At 38.6% G+C, this 16,396-nt stretch overlaps 1 protein-coding gene across 2 annotated transcripts in view; it reads left to right on the forward strand.

Annotated features, from left to right (window-relative positions):
• The window catches only part of LOC134851311 (uncharacterized), a 247,743-nt gene that overhangs the window by 221,566 nt on the left and 9,781 nt on the right, over window positions 1-16,396 (forward strand). For both annotated transcript variants that reach the window (XM_063867339.1, XM_063867340.1), the window contains exons 2-3: window positions 12,848-13,050; window positions 13,368-13,492. In XM_063867339.1, the coding sequence (XP_063723409.1) occupies window positions 12,856-13,050; window positions 13,368-13,492 (320 nt within the window). In that variant the 5' untranslated portion in view covers window positions 12,848-12,855. The remainder of the gene's footprint in view (window positions 1-12,847; window positions 13,051-13,367; window positions 13,493-16,396) is intronic.

Raw genomic sequence — 16,396 nt, forward strand, 5'->3', positions numbered from 1 at the left:
TAACTGGATTACATGCAAAAATAGTGAGCTCATGGCTGGGTCTCTGTATCCCCAGACCACGAGGTCACTCCTAAAAACAGGGCTACTACTTATCATATTACTATTGTTTTTGTTCAGTAGATAAAAATCATCATCCCCATCGAAGATGGATCAACCCTTTCCCCCAACTCCTAGCTTCTCATCCTTATCAAAATGAATCCAGTTGTTAATTAAATTCAATTCAGGACATGACAAGAAGCTAAAAGTTTATATAAAAGGCTAAAAGTTCCAGTCCCGAAACCCTTCCGGATTCTTGAATCCAGTGAATCAAGCTCCTTAAGTTCAACTTCACACCAATCCGGAAGGCTGGTTCTCACCCTTCACCGTTGTTGGCAACGGCCTTGCAACTATTGTAGCAGCACAATAGTTGCAACTTGGAACGTTCTCTGCTATTGTAGTTCGTTGTCGTTTTTCTTTAATCTCGATTTTCGTTCTGTTCGCAATCACAGATAAAGTTGTTCTGTTTTTCACTCGCTTTTTGTTAAAATGGCCGTTTCAGCATTTCTCAGAAATGTGACGTCATCATTCGAATTTTTGAAAATTTAAAATACTAGAATATTCTAGCCCTCACCGTTTGGCTAAACGTTCCAATAACGTCGCTAATCCTTCGAAATCATCAACTCGGAAGGCTTACTGCTCAAAATTCGAATCCTGCATAAATTGCATTTTGGCCATTCTGGTCGAATGTCACAGATTCTGTTCGAAAATTGCGAGCTGTTCTGTAATACTACCCTTTCCGTGATGCGGCCTCGACGGCTTGCAGTCTATGTACGTGCTCTCACCACATTGGCTCAAAATATCTACTTCCAGCGACGCTCAAATTAGAGTGCGGTCACTTTTCTTTGTCTTTTTACTCCAGAATTTTAAACCTGCCACGAGGGTAGATGTCACCATCTCGGGCGTCTTCGAGGTACCTTGCAATCTATCATTACCAACTCCTAAAAAACCGGCGTCTTCTATCCGTTTTTTTCCAAGTTGATGCTCTTGACTGGAGTTTCTGAGTTAAACTTCACTTTTCCAGATTTTTTTCCTAAATTTTGCTGAACAATTTCATTTTCACGTCATTGTTTATTGATCCGTATCCGTTCTATTACTTACTTCGATGGCATTGTCCTTTTTCTCGTCATCCCGTTTTTTCATCACTACTCCCCTGGTACGTTGGTTTGATTGGAGAATTTGCTCAATCTTCATCAATGGCTGAATCTATGAGCAGTTCCTTCAATGTTCCCTCAAATTTGTTCAGTTTTTCCAGAGTTCTGTGCATTAGCGGTCAACAGACCTGTCTCCAATGCTGATTGGCTACCGTAGCATTACATTACTGACCAGACTTCTTCCATGAATGTCACTCTAAACACTCTACAGCCAGATATGGTCTCATAATCAAGATGACGCTTCCCCAGCTGCGTTTTCTATTTTCCTTCTGCGAGGTGATTCCTTTTTTCATCTTCTCGGTTCGCTTATCGTTGTAGCAATTTTTCAGTAGAGCTGCTCTTTGGCATCATTTCTGTAGGGATCATAAAGGCTGAAGGAGGTTCCAATGTTAAAGAGTAGTCGTCCACCTGTTTCTCCGTTCTCTCCGCTGCTACCTTTTGATATTCTTGTTTGTCCTCTGAGGCCAGATTTTGTCCACTGAGGCATTGTCTTTGTCATCTCTGTCCTCAACGGTAGCTTGATACTTTGATTCTTCTCGATAGTGATCGCCTCCTTGACTGTCATTCTGCCCCTGGCCTCCTGTTGATTTTGATCCTGACTGACTGTGTTTGACTTTCACCAGCAGCCTTTTCATGTCATTTGTGGATCACTGAGACTCCCTAGCAATCGAAGGTTGGCAGAGCGTCTCTAATCAGTACCCTTTTCTGAGGTTGAGGACGATCATAGTTCATCTTTCAGATCAACTTTCTCCTCATACCAGGCCTAGTGACGCTTAGCTTAACCCACTCTTTTTCGAATCTTCTGGTCTTGGGATCGACTTTAAAACCTATTCTCCTTCAGGTCGACTCCTCGGAGTATGAGAATTGTGTATGCTGCATCACTCACAAAAAGCATAGACTTATCGTGTCAGCGAGTTTCGCCATTTTTCTTTCAAAATGTCTCATAAATTCTCAATCTCGTTCTAAGGGATCTGCTCCGAGCAACGTTTTAATCGTTCATCCTAAAAAGTGGACTTGTCTGCCGTAAACTTCAAGTCGTCTTTCCACTCCACGCCAATTTCTCGAGCCTGAGCTACTACTTTCGGATACGTGCTCTCCTCCCTAACTTGGGTACAAGGATTTTCATTTTCCTAAACAAGTTTACATGTTGTCCATTTGGCGCCCGTTTCTTCAAAAAAATTCACGTCCTTCATCTCTTTTCTTTTCTAGTCTTTCATCTCTTTTCTTTTCTAAATGGTTAACTTTTACGTCTGGCATTGGCTGGTTTTATTGTATTGTTCAAAGGCAAGCCCCTAAAGTTGACTAGCTTTACGGCCGTTGCCCAGTTGAAGATTGCGAGCTGATTTCAATTGCAATTAGCCAATCCACTCATTCGATGGATAACAAGTCAATGCAGGAAAGTTTCGCTCCATCCAACATCCGTAAAGCGTCCTGTAGACAACCAACTGCATTCAAGCTGAGCTTATTTTTCTGAGGTCCTTTTTTCATATTGGCCAGGGTGAGAGCATTGGTCTTGACCTCATCAACCAGCCCCGATTGTGATGTTATTCTGCCCTATGTGGTTTACTTTGGTCCTTGAAGTTCCTGGAGCATCATTCTTGTTAATCGGACATAATTTCCCTCTGGAATGTAGCATACTTCTGGTAGGATATTCTACCATTTTTTCCGTCACATGTAACGTGTGACGTGTGTTCAATTTTGAGTGAAATCCTCACTGTTTACGGCACTGCTGGTTTTGATCCCAGGCGCGATTCCAGTCTGTGAGGAACAAAGGTAGTACTGGACCGGACATTTGATGTTTCTTCTTGCGCCAATTTTCCAGTATCAACTAGTATCACTTCCAATTCGTCCAGTCAGTCCTGAAAGATGCGGTTCATCGAGGCTTGGCCCTCTATGATGTCCAAGTGAATGCCACCCGTTGTCATTCGGAACTGGTGCAGGGATCTAAGTTCATGTTCCAAATTCATCAACGTCAACTGTCCTACATTTCTTTGCGCCAGGTTTTTCAATATTTGATTCCAGCCCGTGGTCATCTCATTGTGGTTCGACCACCATCTTGAAGAGTTAGGCAAATGTAGAACCTCTGAATAAAAACAACATCGTTCTCAATTTTGCAACATTCTCACAATGCAGTCACCTAATATCATGTATGAGGTGTCGAGTGGTGTCTGTATCAATAATTCTCCTGGTTCTTCGGCTGATTTATCTTTGGGATGTCCAACACTCGCGATAGCTTTTCTCACATTTCGGCTCGATCTTTTGTTTGGTTCAGACGTCACAGTTCATAGAGTGCCATTCACCTGCAATCTGGCGGGTTTCTGTTTCCAACCAGGCGACCAACTGTCTGGACTAGCTGTCTAAACATTTTTCCTCCTCAGTTTCTCCTAAGCTTTCGCATCGCTAGGGTCACCTGATGTCACTAGCATTTCAGTTGATTGGCTGAGTTCCTGTGGTGTCAACATTCCATCTTAGGGTTCATGCAAAGGACGTTTCTATCATGTTTTATAGGGGTAGTTGCTTCAAGTAATCAGATCGTTTTTTGTATTCTCGGTTCAGACACTTTTTGCTGCTGCTTCTTGTTGACCTATTTGAAGAGTCTTCTCCACGCTTCTCTGTCTTCTCGGATTCTATAGAGCTCCTTCCTCATTTTCACAAGCTCGTGTCTATTCTGCAAGATATCTTTCATGATATAGCTCGTGTGCACAATATCTTCTACTCCCGCACGCTTTGCTGGCTCAGCTGCTCTCAAACGCGAGCAAGACAAAAATGTTTCACTGGTCAATTCTCGATGCATTCTCTCCAGTCCAGATTAAGATCTGGTTGGAAGAGATATTTTTCCAGGCTGGTGTATACTGACACTCTCCAGCGGGGGCTCTATCGCAAGGTCAATGCCCTGGGGTGCCCCGTTTCTCCAACTCATCGAATGCCACCATCAACATTGCCACATCTGGGTCGTCCAGAACGAAGTCTCTTTCAATCAGCAAGCAATAGATTGCATGTACAACCCGTCCCTCCTTACCAACTGCCATCTCCGAAATTTCGTTCAAGTCGAAAATGTCTTTTATATTCCTTGAATTGATAAGATATAATTTTGATTTCGCAAACTGAGATTTTAATAATATGAAATTCAATCAATAATGGGCTAAATAATAAATCGCAAATTTGTCATCACATAACAAAAACAATTTTTATTCGTTTGGACTAAAAAGAAATATCCACAATAGTCAAGTTGAAAAAAATGTTGAAAAAATATATGAAATATCATTCAGTCTAAAGACATATTAAGAAATCCAAAAGTGAACAGTTCGTAGTTTGGATGTATCTCTGGTGTTACGGATTAAAAAATCTTGGTCTCTAATTCAACCAAATGCATGGTCCTAACATAATATTACACATAACGAACGCATAAAATTTGATAATATATTCACAAAAAGTAACAGAATCCCTAAATTCTAAAATTTATTCAATAAGTTTCAGTGGGCTGAACAGTCAGGTTTTTTTCATCTATTCTTATCAATATATACTGAGTTATTTTTTTCTGTTACTACATTTTGATATGCAGTCCTTTTCTGTTCGGATCGTACAAAGTAGTAGAGATCTCCTTCACTTCTTCCTCCATTAGAAATCATCAACTCTATTCCGCAACCTGGAGTTTTCTTCTTTTCCAATAGGCGACCAACTGTCTCGATGTCTTTTCCACCTCGGGATCTCCTAGGGTTTCGCTAGCGTTCCGAACTTTCAGTCTTCCTTATCTTGACATCCATTGCATTTCAGCTGTTTTTGGCTAAGTTGTTGTGGCGTCTTCAATTCAACAAAAAGTTTCTTGCGGGGGACGTCACTCTCAGGTATTATAGGGGCTGATTGCTTCCCGGTGATCAGATCGCTCCTTGTATTCATGATTCAGATGCTCTATCTCTTGCTCGTGCTTCTTGTTGGCCACTTCGAGGAGGTTTCACCAGTTTTCTCTGTCTTCTCGGGTACTGCAGAGCCCTTTCTTAACCACTAAAGCTGATATCTCTTCTCCACGATATGTTCCATGGTCTCGTACGTGTGCGCCTTCAGTAGCAATCTCGTTCTCTATGGTGGCTGAGTTACTCTCAATTGTGAGCTTAAAGAAGCTGCTTAGCCAGTCATTTGCTACTTACCCAGCTGCTTACCCAGTGTAGGGCAAGACCTGTTAGGAAGAGGTGTTTTTCCATGTTGCTTCGTACTGACACTCTCCAGCGGGGGCTCGATCGCAAGATTACTGCCCGATAAGGCCCCGTTTTTCCAACTCTTCACTTGCCTATTTAAATGGTCTAGTTGTCCTCCCTCTCCATAGGCGGCCACCATTAAAACTTCCATGGGTGGTCTCTACGGTTGTTGTGCCCTAGTATGATGGTTAAGGCCACCTTCAACATCGCCAGCTCAGGGTCGTGCAGAGCGAAATCTCTTTCCGTCAGACGGCAATAGATTGCATCTACCACCGGTCCCTAATTAGAATCTGCCAGGTCCTTACGTTCGTTCACGACGAAATTGTCCTTGATGTTCATTGAATTGATTTCATTTAATTTTGATTTTGCAAACTGAGATTTGAGGATAATTAATTTTATTCAATAAGGGGCTCAAAGAAAGTTTTAGTCATCAAATTTCAACAACAATTTATTTCCATTCGTTTGCCTTAAAATGATTAAGCCAAATCAGTCAAGTTGATAAAAATCTATTCCAGAAACTTCTTTAAAATAACCATTCAGGCTGAATCCTGATCAAAAAGTGAACAGTTTATTTTTTGGACCTTCCCTTTTAGTTACTTATTAAAACGTTCAGGGTCTCTAGTTCACCCAAATGAACGGTCCCAGCATCATCTTACGCATAACTAACACATGAAATCTGATAATATATTCACATAAGTAATATAAATATTCTAAGTTCTAAACATTTTTTAATAAAGCCCCTTTGGCCTAAGAATTCAGGTCTTTTCTCATCAATTCCTAACAACCTATACTCTTTTTTTCTCTCACTAAAACTAAATTTAGATTTAAGTTTCTGAAAACATCACGTGTATTAGCGTAAACAATTCTCGTTGATGCGGTCATCCTCTAATCGGTTCGTTCACTGAAAGTGATATCTTCTTTCCTCTCGCTATTAGGAAGTCTCCTAGTTGAAACGAAATTTTCAGGGCCTACATGCTAATTATTTGTCACGCTCGTCACCAAAAAGCACAAGTAATTTCCTGTTATCTGCGACGCCGCTGGTTACAAAGCTGTTACACCCCCTAACGCTGATCGGTGCTTCCATAAAACTTCTGGTCCTCTCTCCGAGAAATCATGTCCGTGGTGACCACTATTGCACATATCTTATCTTTCAGATTAAGTCGCTATCAGTTACTACTATGTTCGAGTATTCACTCCGTACGTAAGCTGAAATGTGAATCTACTAATCTTCTTTGTCTGGTTTCTTAGGGCCTTTGTTCATTCTGCTTCTAAATCATTCCAAATTTTGTTTCATGCTTAAAATAGTTTTTTGTTTATTTGTTCAGTGTGGTTAAATCCAATTCCCACTCACCATCAGAAGACATTGTGTCCGCCATTCATAGTGTATTTCAAAGTTTCATGGTCCACGTCTTCAGTCGTCTATTAAGTTTTTATGGGGTCCGACGTCAATTCGCTTAGCCATTCTAAGACGCAGATATTCTTGTTAATTTGACTGCTGTATCTCCTCATTGACCTCCTCTTCTGGTTTTGATTGTTTTTCTACTCACTCATCATCCTGATCGTCCACATTTTTGACTTTCCGTGATGCGGTTATTTCTTCCAGACCCACTTCCTTTTCCGAAATTTTCGTTAGATCTAGTCTATCCACTACGATGTTGTCTCCAAAAGTGTTTTCTGATAGTTTTTCCATTACTGGTCTGCGGCGTCTGCATCGTGAAGTGTAGATCCCGCTCTCTTTTCAGGTGGACTTCATATCCTTCTGAGCGTTGACTTTGGAATATTGGCTTTCAAAATCCAGAGTGAAATTGGCTACACTGACATTGTCTGGACGAATACATGTCTCAAAAGCCACCCAGGTTTCGTACGATTTGTCCGTGGCCTTGACGTCAAAAACGGTCGTGAGTATTTCGAGAACATCGGCGATTCATCACATTCTCGTGCTCCAGGTTCTCATTTCCAAGAGACAAAGCAGTATCTCGTTTCCGTCCTGTCAGAGCATAAACAAGATTAAGAGCTTGCTTTTTTGCGACAACATCTGTGATGCGGACCCATACATCCACTTCACTCTTATACGTTTCAAAGTCCTTGTTGTCGGGCCAAGATGGTGGGGCTTTGAATGATGTACTCATGATGTAATTTAGATGCCGGTGATCAAACTGCTGCCATGAAAACTATTGATTGCTAATACATCTATTACATAAGCCCCACTGAAATAGAGTATACGTTATACAAAATACCACTTACACATTACAATCACATGACAATTAAATACACACTAACAGTAGTTCCTTCCGCTTCTTGAGCAGTTTGATCCATTCGGAACGCTTCTCATATTCAAGTTGCCTCCGTGGGGTTAACCTAATACGTCACGCTTTCTAGATAAAAAAACTGAAAAAGCTTTAGCGTCGACATCAATTCAAACCCAGCGTCAAGCTCCAGCAAAGGATAGACGCGTCTCAAACTGAAATTTCTGACTGCTCCAAAGAAGACCACGCTTTTTATGAATAAAATCTTGCAGACAACCAAAACTCCAAGCGTCTTTTCAATAATTTCAAAGCTCAAAGCTGGTTCAAACATTCCGCCAACGTTTTCCTGGAAAAATTCCACGGTGTGTTCCACGCCTCGAAAGTGCACATTGTTCAACTCTTACTGCTATTCGGTGTTCACTCCATATCAAACCTCCAACACAATCCAACTAACATAATCTGATATATTTTCTATCAATCATTACGAATTTTCCAAACAGAAAATTGAAAATACCGTAAAATCTTTGGAGGTCACGAAAATGAGATGACCCGACAAAAAACCTCCCGCGCTTCTCAAAAATACAATGGAGCTTTCCAAGTGAATCTGCCAGTTGCTCCGCAAGATTCAGCAAACCGTGTTCTAGAGGAGTGGAAACTTGGCAAGGTTACTTTTTTCAAAAGAAAGGACCTAAAAAGGATGTTGCTAACTATCACGCGCTATCTAGCTACAAAACACTATCCCGAGTATTTTCAAAAAAAGGGTCTTTGTCTTTCCTTACCAGCAAGCTGTTAATTTTATTCCGAATCAGCGATTCAGTTTTCAAAAGAACGGATCCCGCATAACCATTTTCTGTGCTAACTTGACGTAATTTACGAAAGCACTGAAGACCGTGATGCTGATTTTGAAGCCGTTTATCTCAACTTGTCGAAGAAGTTTGACAAATTAAATCACAACTGTTTGCTAAATAAGTTGAAGCGGATCAGAGTCCGAGGGCGCCCCCAGATTATCAAAAATTACGTCAATGACCAAAGACAGTACGTTCAAGTTAGAGAGACTAAATTATAATGCCTTTTCATAACCAGCGGAGTCTTACAAGTGTCGAATTTTGGACCTTTTATTTATGTTTTCGACATGAAAGACAGCGTTAATTCTATGCCTTCCTTGTTTGCCGATGATACGAAGCTGCTATCAATAGCCCACTCGGAATTGCTTATTCACCACAATCAGACTTAGATTTACTAAGAGATGCGGTGTAGATCAAATCAGATGATATTCAAATCCGACAAGTGTCGTCAAATCTTTTTCACCAGGAATAAATCACTCACTCCGCTCTGCTTTTGGTAAAAAATAGTTCGCCTTTGCACGAGGAGAAAGAGTTGAGTCTTTTCCTAACTCAGGACTTAAAGTGGAGCACTCTCATTCGAAAGGCATAAAACAAAACTAATCAGATTCTGTCACTTATCAAAAGCAACGCCTCTTTTCGCCTGCATCATCTACAAAAGTTAAACCTAAATAATGTAGTATTGCGAAATACTACACACACACAAAAGACCATTGTCTTAATTGTTTATTTAACGACCCAATTCTAAATTGGAGCGTGCCATTTAAATTAAAGCCTCTTTTCACTAAATCAGATATTGACTGATTTACTCTTATTAGGACTATAAAATCTTGTTTTGAAAATCCACTCCGTTTTGAATACTTGTCCAATTTTTCTCATTTTTTCATGCTCAATATTTTAAAAGGGCGGCGATTATTAATACGTCCCTTTTAACTTAACTTGAAACAAACTGGATAAATATTTAGCAGTCTTGCCGGCTGCACTGAAATTCTCCTTGCTTTGATTAAGCAGAGGTGCACCTGCAATATGATGCATCAGAGAGAGTAATATGAATTTTTAATAAGACAAACTGAAGGCTGCGGTTTTCATCAAAGGGGACTAATAAGTTGAAGATATTTGATTTGAAAAAATCAAATAAAAACTAGTTGAAAATTCCCTTATTAGAAAGGGAGAACAAAGGAGCAGGTGAAATCTGAATAATTAAAGATTGAATCAGCCGCCGGTTTATGCTAAGGAGCAAAAGGACTGGCCTGAAATCTTCAGTGTTTCATTTTGCTCAGTAAGCAGCAAGTCAGTTCTCTTCAGTCAGATCTTTTAAAAATAAATAATTTTTCTTTTCTGCCCTAACACTAAAATTAATCTAACCCTTTTCACTTATAAAAAGAGAATAAATTCTCATTTTAAGTTTGAAAAATTATAAATCGAGATACGCACACCCGAGGAAGTCTGGACTACAAGTACCCAAAGGACTACGGCAAGACGATTCAGACGACCCAACCAGAAGTGCTGACTTGGACAAAATCAAGGGCAACCATACATACTAATCAGCCACCGACCTTAGTAAGAAGATAAATAATTGATGAACAAAATAAGATTAGCTCAACCTCCCCTCATAGGTATATTTCTTTAAGCTGTTCGATTCGTTTATATAATCTAATAACCCAGTGCTTTGTATCTAACCAACTAATTAATTCATACCTTTTCTAACTATTGTTTCTACTCTACTTTTTGTCAAGACAATTTGACGATCTAAGGTGAGACTTATAAATTAGGATAAAATTACTAAGCATTCAACCAGCAATGAGCGCTTAGTAAAATAAGTTGATGTTTGTTGCCATCGTGTCATATTGCAGCAATGTGTGGTACTTATCCACAACAGACTTGAAAGCAATTGAGCAAATTCAACGAAGATCCACTGATTGGAAACTCGGTTTTCCTAATGCTATCTACAGGCAGCGTTTGAAAATACTTAGCATTTTATCTTTATCGCTCAACATAAAGATTCATTATCTTCTCGCAATGTATTAGATATGAAACAATATATACGACCTGCCGTGGGATTGCTACTTGTCCTTATTGTCCTTGGAAGGCGAAAGCTTTCACAACAAAACAACCACTACTGAAGATGACGCTCGACTTGACATCAAGTCAAATGGACTCTGGGGAGGCCGATTCAACCGAACCTTTTTTGATGTAAAAATTTTCAACCCCCATGCTAAATCCTGCCCCAAAACTATATCTGACGCCTACAAATATCATGAGAGTGTCAAAACATTAAAATACCAACAAAGAATTCTGGATGTGGAACACAGCAGCTTTGTTCCACTAATTTTTGCGTGTACCGGAGGAGCAGCACCAGGCTCTACAAAACCATCCAGAAACTAGCAGAGAAACTAAGCGAGAAACGGAACGAATCATACTCGGACACAATACACTTTATAAGAACAAAAATAAATTTTGCACTTCTGAGGAGTGCAATTCTCTGCCTTACGGGGTGCAAAAATCTTAAAATACATCCAACATAGACAATTCTCTCTGTGCTATAATCGAGGAGGGTAGATTTTATTTGACAAATCTCTTGATTCATTAATATCGACTTGATTTATTCATAAAGTTTTGCCGATATATTTACATAGCGTTGGTACGGACCTATCCAACTTGTGCACGTACCGTCGCATGACAGAAGGGCCCATTTTAATTGACTTTTTAAAATACTCGTGGCTCATCGACGCAGGTCTTCTTACCGGCACTTAAACTTAAATTCTGCCGTGGGAGTTTTTGGTATCGAACTGCAAGACTTTTCAACATTTGAGTGGCAAAGTAGATATTTTAAATCATCTTGTGTTAGCTTCGTGACATCTTGTACTGGCTTGTTTTATTTCTTTATGCTTCACCCCTTGCTTTTTACCGCAATGTTGCTACACTAGTGGACGAAATTGAGCGTAAACTCAGGATTTTATTCTCTAAAATGCTGGTTTTCAATGTCCATTTTGGACAGTTCCTTCGATTTTTAGTAAAAATTTTACTTAGACTAAGAGCAAATGATCTCAGCTATCCTTCATGAAACTGTCATGAAAGTTTGGTTTCAAAGACTAACCAATTTTTTCGGGGTCTGAAAATGCAGTTTTCCTTATTTGCCCTAAGATTTTTACTTGGCTCAAAAAAGTGAGAAACATCCGAGTTTATGAAAGTTTTCACAATGAGTATTTCCATTTTCTCGCTGAAAAGGTTTCAGGTCGCAAGAACAATTTTTACTCCGCTTATTCGAGAAAGAATTCACTGCGATGCGAAACTTCGTGCAAAGGAGGAAAACTGGCATTTTCGGATCCGGAAAAAACTTGTATGTCTTTGAAACCAAACATTAAGAGTTCCAAAAAAGGTAGCTCTGACCATTTGCTCGTGGTCAATGTAAAAGTTTTACTGAAACTCCAAGGAAAGGTTGTCCAAATGGACATCGAAAATAGTAGGATTTTTAGAGAGTAAAATCCTGAGCTTGCGCTTAATTTTGTCTACTAGTCTAAAATAATAATAATACAGTGCTGATTTAAATTATCCGGACGAAACAAACAAAACTTGAATTTTCAAACGCGTTTTTCTCAAATTGGGTTAAGATTACACAAAAAGTGAAGAGGACAAAAATTGCTTAGAATTTCACCAGAATTATTATGGTGCCATTTTTTCTCCGAAATTCTCAACAAAAATTCTACCCCAAAAATGGGTCATTTTGGCTTTTTTCAATTAATCAAGAATTACGCTGAAACTACTTTGTTAATTGATATGAAAATTATATCACAGGAAGCCTCTTACGCAGCTCAACAAAGTTTAAGAAGGGTTAAATTTCCAAAAATTTGCGCAAATTGTTTAAAATTTATTTTTAAACAGAGATTCTGGGTTTTATATAGTAAAAATCACATTTATTGACTATCAAGTGAAAATTTTTTCATTTATACTGGTTTTTGGAGATTTAACCCTTCTTAAACTTTATTGAGCTGCGTAAGAGGCTTCCTGTGATATAATTTTTATATCAATTAACAAAGTAGTTTCAGCGTAATTCTTGATTAATTGAAAAAAGCCAAAATGACCCATTTTTGGGGTAGAATTTTTGTTGAGAATTTCGGAGAAAAAATGGCACCATAATAATTCTGGTGAAATTCTAAGCAACTTTTGTCCTCTTCACTTTTTGTCTAATCTTAACCCAATTTGAGAAAAACGCGTTTGAAAATTCAAGTTTTATTCGTTTTGTCCGGATAATTTAAATCAGCACTGTATACTCCTCTGCTTTAATGCCTTCGTCTTTTTTCGGTACAATAAAAGTGTTCTTCTGGATTGTATGTTTTGTGTTTATTTTTCCAACTATGAAAGGTTATGCTTTATTCAGAGTGAAATGAACGAGGAAGATGTGCATGATCTTGGTGATGATTCACATTTGACTCCCGGAGTTGTGTATCTGAGCTCAATTCCTATATATTATCGCTTGAATAAAATCCGAGAGTCGTTCGGACAGTTCGGAAAACTGGGAAGACTCTATTTGTCTCCCGGACCTTCTATCGACGGGAAAAGGTGCAAAATTTTCACAGAAGTAAGTTTTTACTCTTGAAAGTGTTTGGTGCCCGCAGTTAAAACGGCAGCTGTCTAGAGGACAGTTCCAATGTGGGTGTTTAAGGCGACAAATAGAATCAAGATACTCGATTTTTTTCTTGAATAAATGCTTGCTTGCTTATTTGGGTGTATTTTACTTATTCCGCCCATATTGCATACATACCCACCTACATATATTCATAAATCTCAATTTTTGAGAGCAGAAATTAAAATGTTCCAATCTGGTACAAATTATTATAGGCGTTAAAAGAGGCGTAAAAAGGGCGTTTAAAGTTTTTGCAACTTTTTTGAACACAGGGCTGGGTTGAGTTTCGCGATAAGAAGAACGCTAAAAGAGCGGCCTTGGTTCTTGACAACACGCCAGTAGGAGGGAAGAAACGATCTCAGTCCAGTGGACAATTATGGAATCTCAAATATCTAAGGTTGGTTCTAAAAAAGCTTCAAGGTTTTCTCAATAGACCTTCAACGATAGCACTTAATGATAGTAGTCAAACACAGCCAGACATTTTTGTTCAGTCGTCCAATTTTTGAGTTAGCGTTACGAATTCAGTAAAAGATTGTTTTAGAGATTTGTTTTAGAGTTTCAATTAGTGGGGAAACGTGTAAATTGCTTACGCTCATTTTTTGTTTTAAGAAGTTCATGTATGAAGTTTTTTTTCTAAGCGCAACTGAATTTCGCTCGCCGTGATAAAAATTAAAATAGTGCAAAGATATTGCTAGGCTTTGATTTTTGCTTTAAAAAAACATTGGTTGAAAGTTTTTGTTTTGAAAGCTTTTGCTGGGGCAATCTTTGCTTCAAGGAAGACTTTTAACCAATTTTTGGGGTCTATTTTGGTTCCAAAATGCTAAAATTTGTTCCGTGCAATACCCCAATACTTTCTCCTTTTTTCAATTAAACGATAAAAAAAAAGAAAAACGATTTCAAGTAATGTGAAATCGGAACATAAATTTTAAGGTTAAAAGCTTGTCTAACAGAATCCTTTGGTCATTTGACAGCTTAATTTAAAGTAGATTTTATTTCCACAGCTCATGCTTGGTCGAATGTTAGTATATATGCCAGGGGCAACAAGTTCCCTGGTATGAAACCGACCCAGGCCTGTTTTTTTTGTTTCTAAGGGCAACTGAATTTCGCACGCCATGATGAAAGTTAAAATAGCGCAAAGATGTTGCTAGGCTCTGATTTTTGCTTTAAAAAAGATTGGTTGAAAATTTTTGTCTTGAAAGTTTTTGCTGTGGCTATCTATGCTTCAACGAAGACTTTTTACCAAATTTTGGGATATATTTTTGTTTCGAAGTGCAAAAATTGTTCCGAGCAACACCCTAATACTTTTTTCTCGTTTTCTCTTCATATCTTTTTAAGGTTAAAAGCTTGTCTAACAGAATCCTTTGGTCATTTGACAGCTTAATATAAAGTAGATTTTATTTCCACAGCTGCATGCTTGGTCGAATGTTAGTATATATGCCTGGGGCAACAAGTTCCGTGGTTTGAAACCGACCCAGACCTGTTTTTTTTGTTACTAAGGGCAACTGAATTTCGCACGCCATGATGAAACTTAAAATAGTGCAAAGATGTTGCGAGGCTTTGATTTTTGCTTTAAAAAGCATTGGTTAAAAATTTTTGTTTTAAAGGTTTTTGCTGGGGCAATGTTCGCTTCAAGGAGGACTGACCAGTTTTTGGGATCTAACTCTAAGTGCTAAAAGAGGTTTCTTACAACACCCTATTATTTTTTACTGTTTTTTTAAATGAAAAGGTGAAAAGCTTGCTGTATAAATTTTGAATATTTCGGTCCTTTTTCGCCGGCAATTAACAGTTGTAATAGTGAAAAGCTTATCCAACAGAATCACATAGTCATTTGATAGCTTAGTTTAAAGTAAATTTAAGTTCCACATCTGCTTACACGGTGGAAAAGTATTGTATATGCCTGGGGCGACAAAGTTTCCCTGTTTGAAACCGACCAAGACATGTACCTTTTGCCGCTCCTGGCCTGTTTCTTTTTGAAAACTGATTTTTTTTGCTTGAAAGAAATTGCTAGCCTGCTTTTCTTGACGCTGATATATCGCAGCTTGGACTTTTTTTAACATTAATTTGCGCTATCACTGAAAGTCAGCTGAGGTACCGCTCGATATTTTTTCTGAATGATTTTTAACGCTGCGATAGTACTTATTGATTGGTGTTCCTCGAAGATTTGACAGAACTCGAGACAAATGCTTGTTTTTTTGTAGATATTGTTTCAAATGAAAGTTTCACTTATTATTCCCGTTTTCTCTAAGAAAAAATGCAAACCATTAACATTCTTGAAATTTTTTTTTTTATCTTGATATGTTTTTATCGTCGATAGTTGTAATTTTCCCAGTCAACTTTTTTCGGTTTCCTTGACCTTTATTACCCTTGCGATAAGCAAGGCTATTGTAACCATGTACAAGACTTTTTGCCCCTGTGCTTAACTTTGTTAACAGTGGCAAAAGTCCTGGATTCGATCTGACAGGACTTTTTTTCAAAACACGAAATATTACGTTTAAAAAACTTTTGTTGGCTGATTTTTCGTCTGCTTTTGGCGACTTAGTTGTCACATCGTAGAATTTCTTTCCCTTTCGCAATTAGGATTGTAGTTGTATCAAGTGTTCGTATTTTTTTCTGCTGTTTGTAATTTTACTAACCTTGACTTCGTATATTTTTTAAATGATTTTTTTCAGTCGTTTTGAGGGAAAAGAAAAATTTATGCTCGATTCTGGATAAACTTCTGTTCATCTCCGCTCACAAATAAAAATAATAGTTCAATTTTTTCTTGAACTTTTTTTTTTAACTTTCAAGTTTTTTTCTTTCAGCTTTTTACGTTTCGTCCTATGTTATATCGGCCTAATTTCTTCATATTGCGTCTTTCGATGAGTGAAAAAAGTTTGTGCGCGCGTGTCTGTATATTATATCGGTGTAGTGGGTTCATGATTTTTCAGTTGACAAATAAATAATATATTTTTTTCGTGTTTCTGAGAAGGCAGAGTGGGCTTATAAGTTGCCTAAATGTCTCGATTACTGCATTGTCTCGATTACTGCATACGAAGAGAAGCGCGAAACTCAACAGCGCTGGAGAGAGTGAAAAAGTCGAGACAAAAAGGAAGAATAGGGACTGGCAGTGATTGTAGCCTAGGCTTCACTGTCGGGCAGATACCCTCCTATGAAACCGGTTGGGGCGTAGCCGACCGCAATCGGTTTAGTCAGGCGATAAAAAAAGATGAGAGACCGAACTGACCTGGTGAGTGAGCTTGAGGATCGACGTTGAAGTGAACTCGGACTGCTGCGTGGTGTGCTTGACGAAGCTGATGAGAAG

This window comes from Symsagittifera roscoffensis, chromosome 7 (assembly GCF_963678635.1).
Source record: "Symsagittifera roscoffensis chromosome 7, txSymRosc1.1, whole genome shotgun sequence".
Taxonomy (NCBI): domain Eukaryota; kingdom Metazoa; phylum Xenacoelomorpha; order Acoela; family Convolutidae; genus Symsagittifera; species Symsagittifera roscoffensis.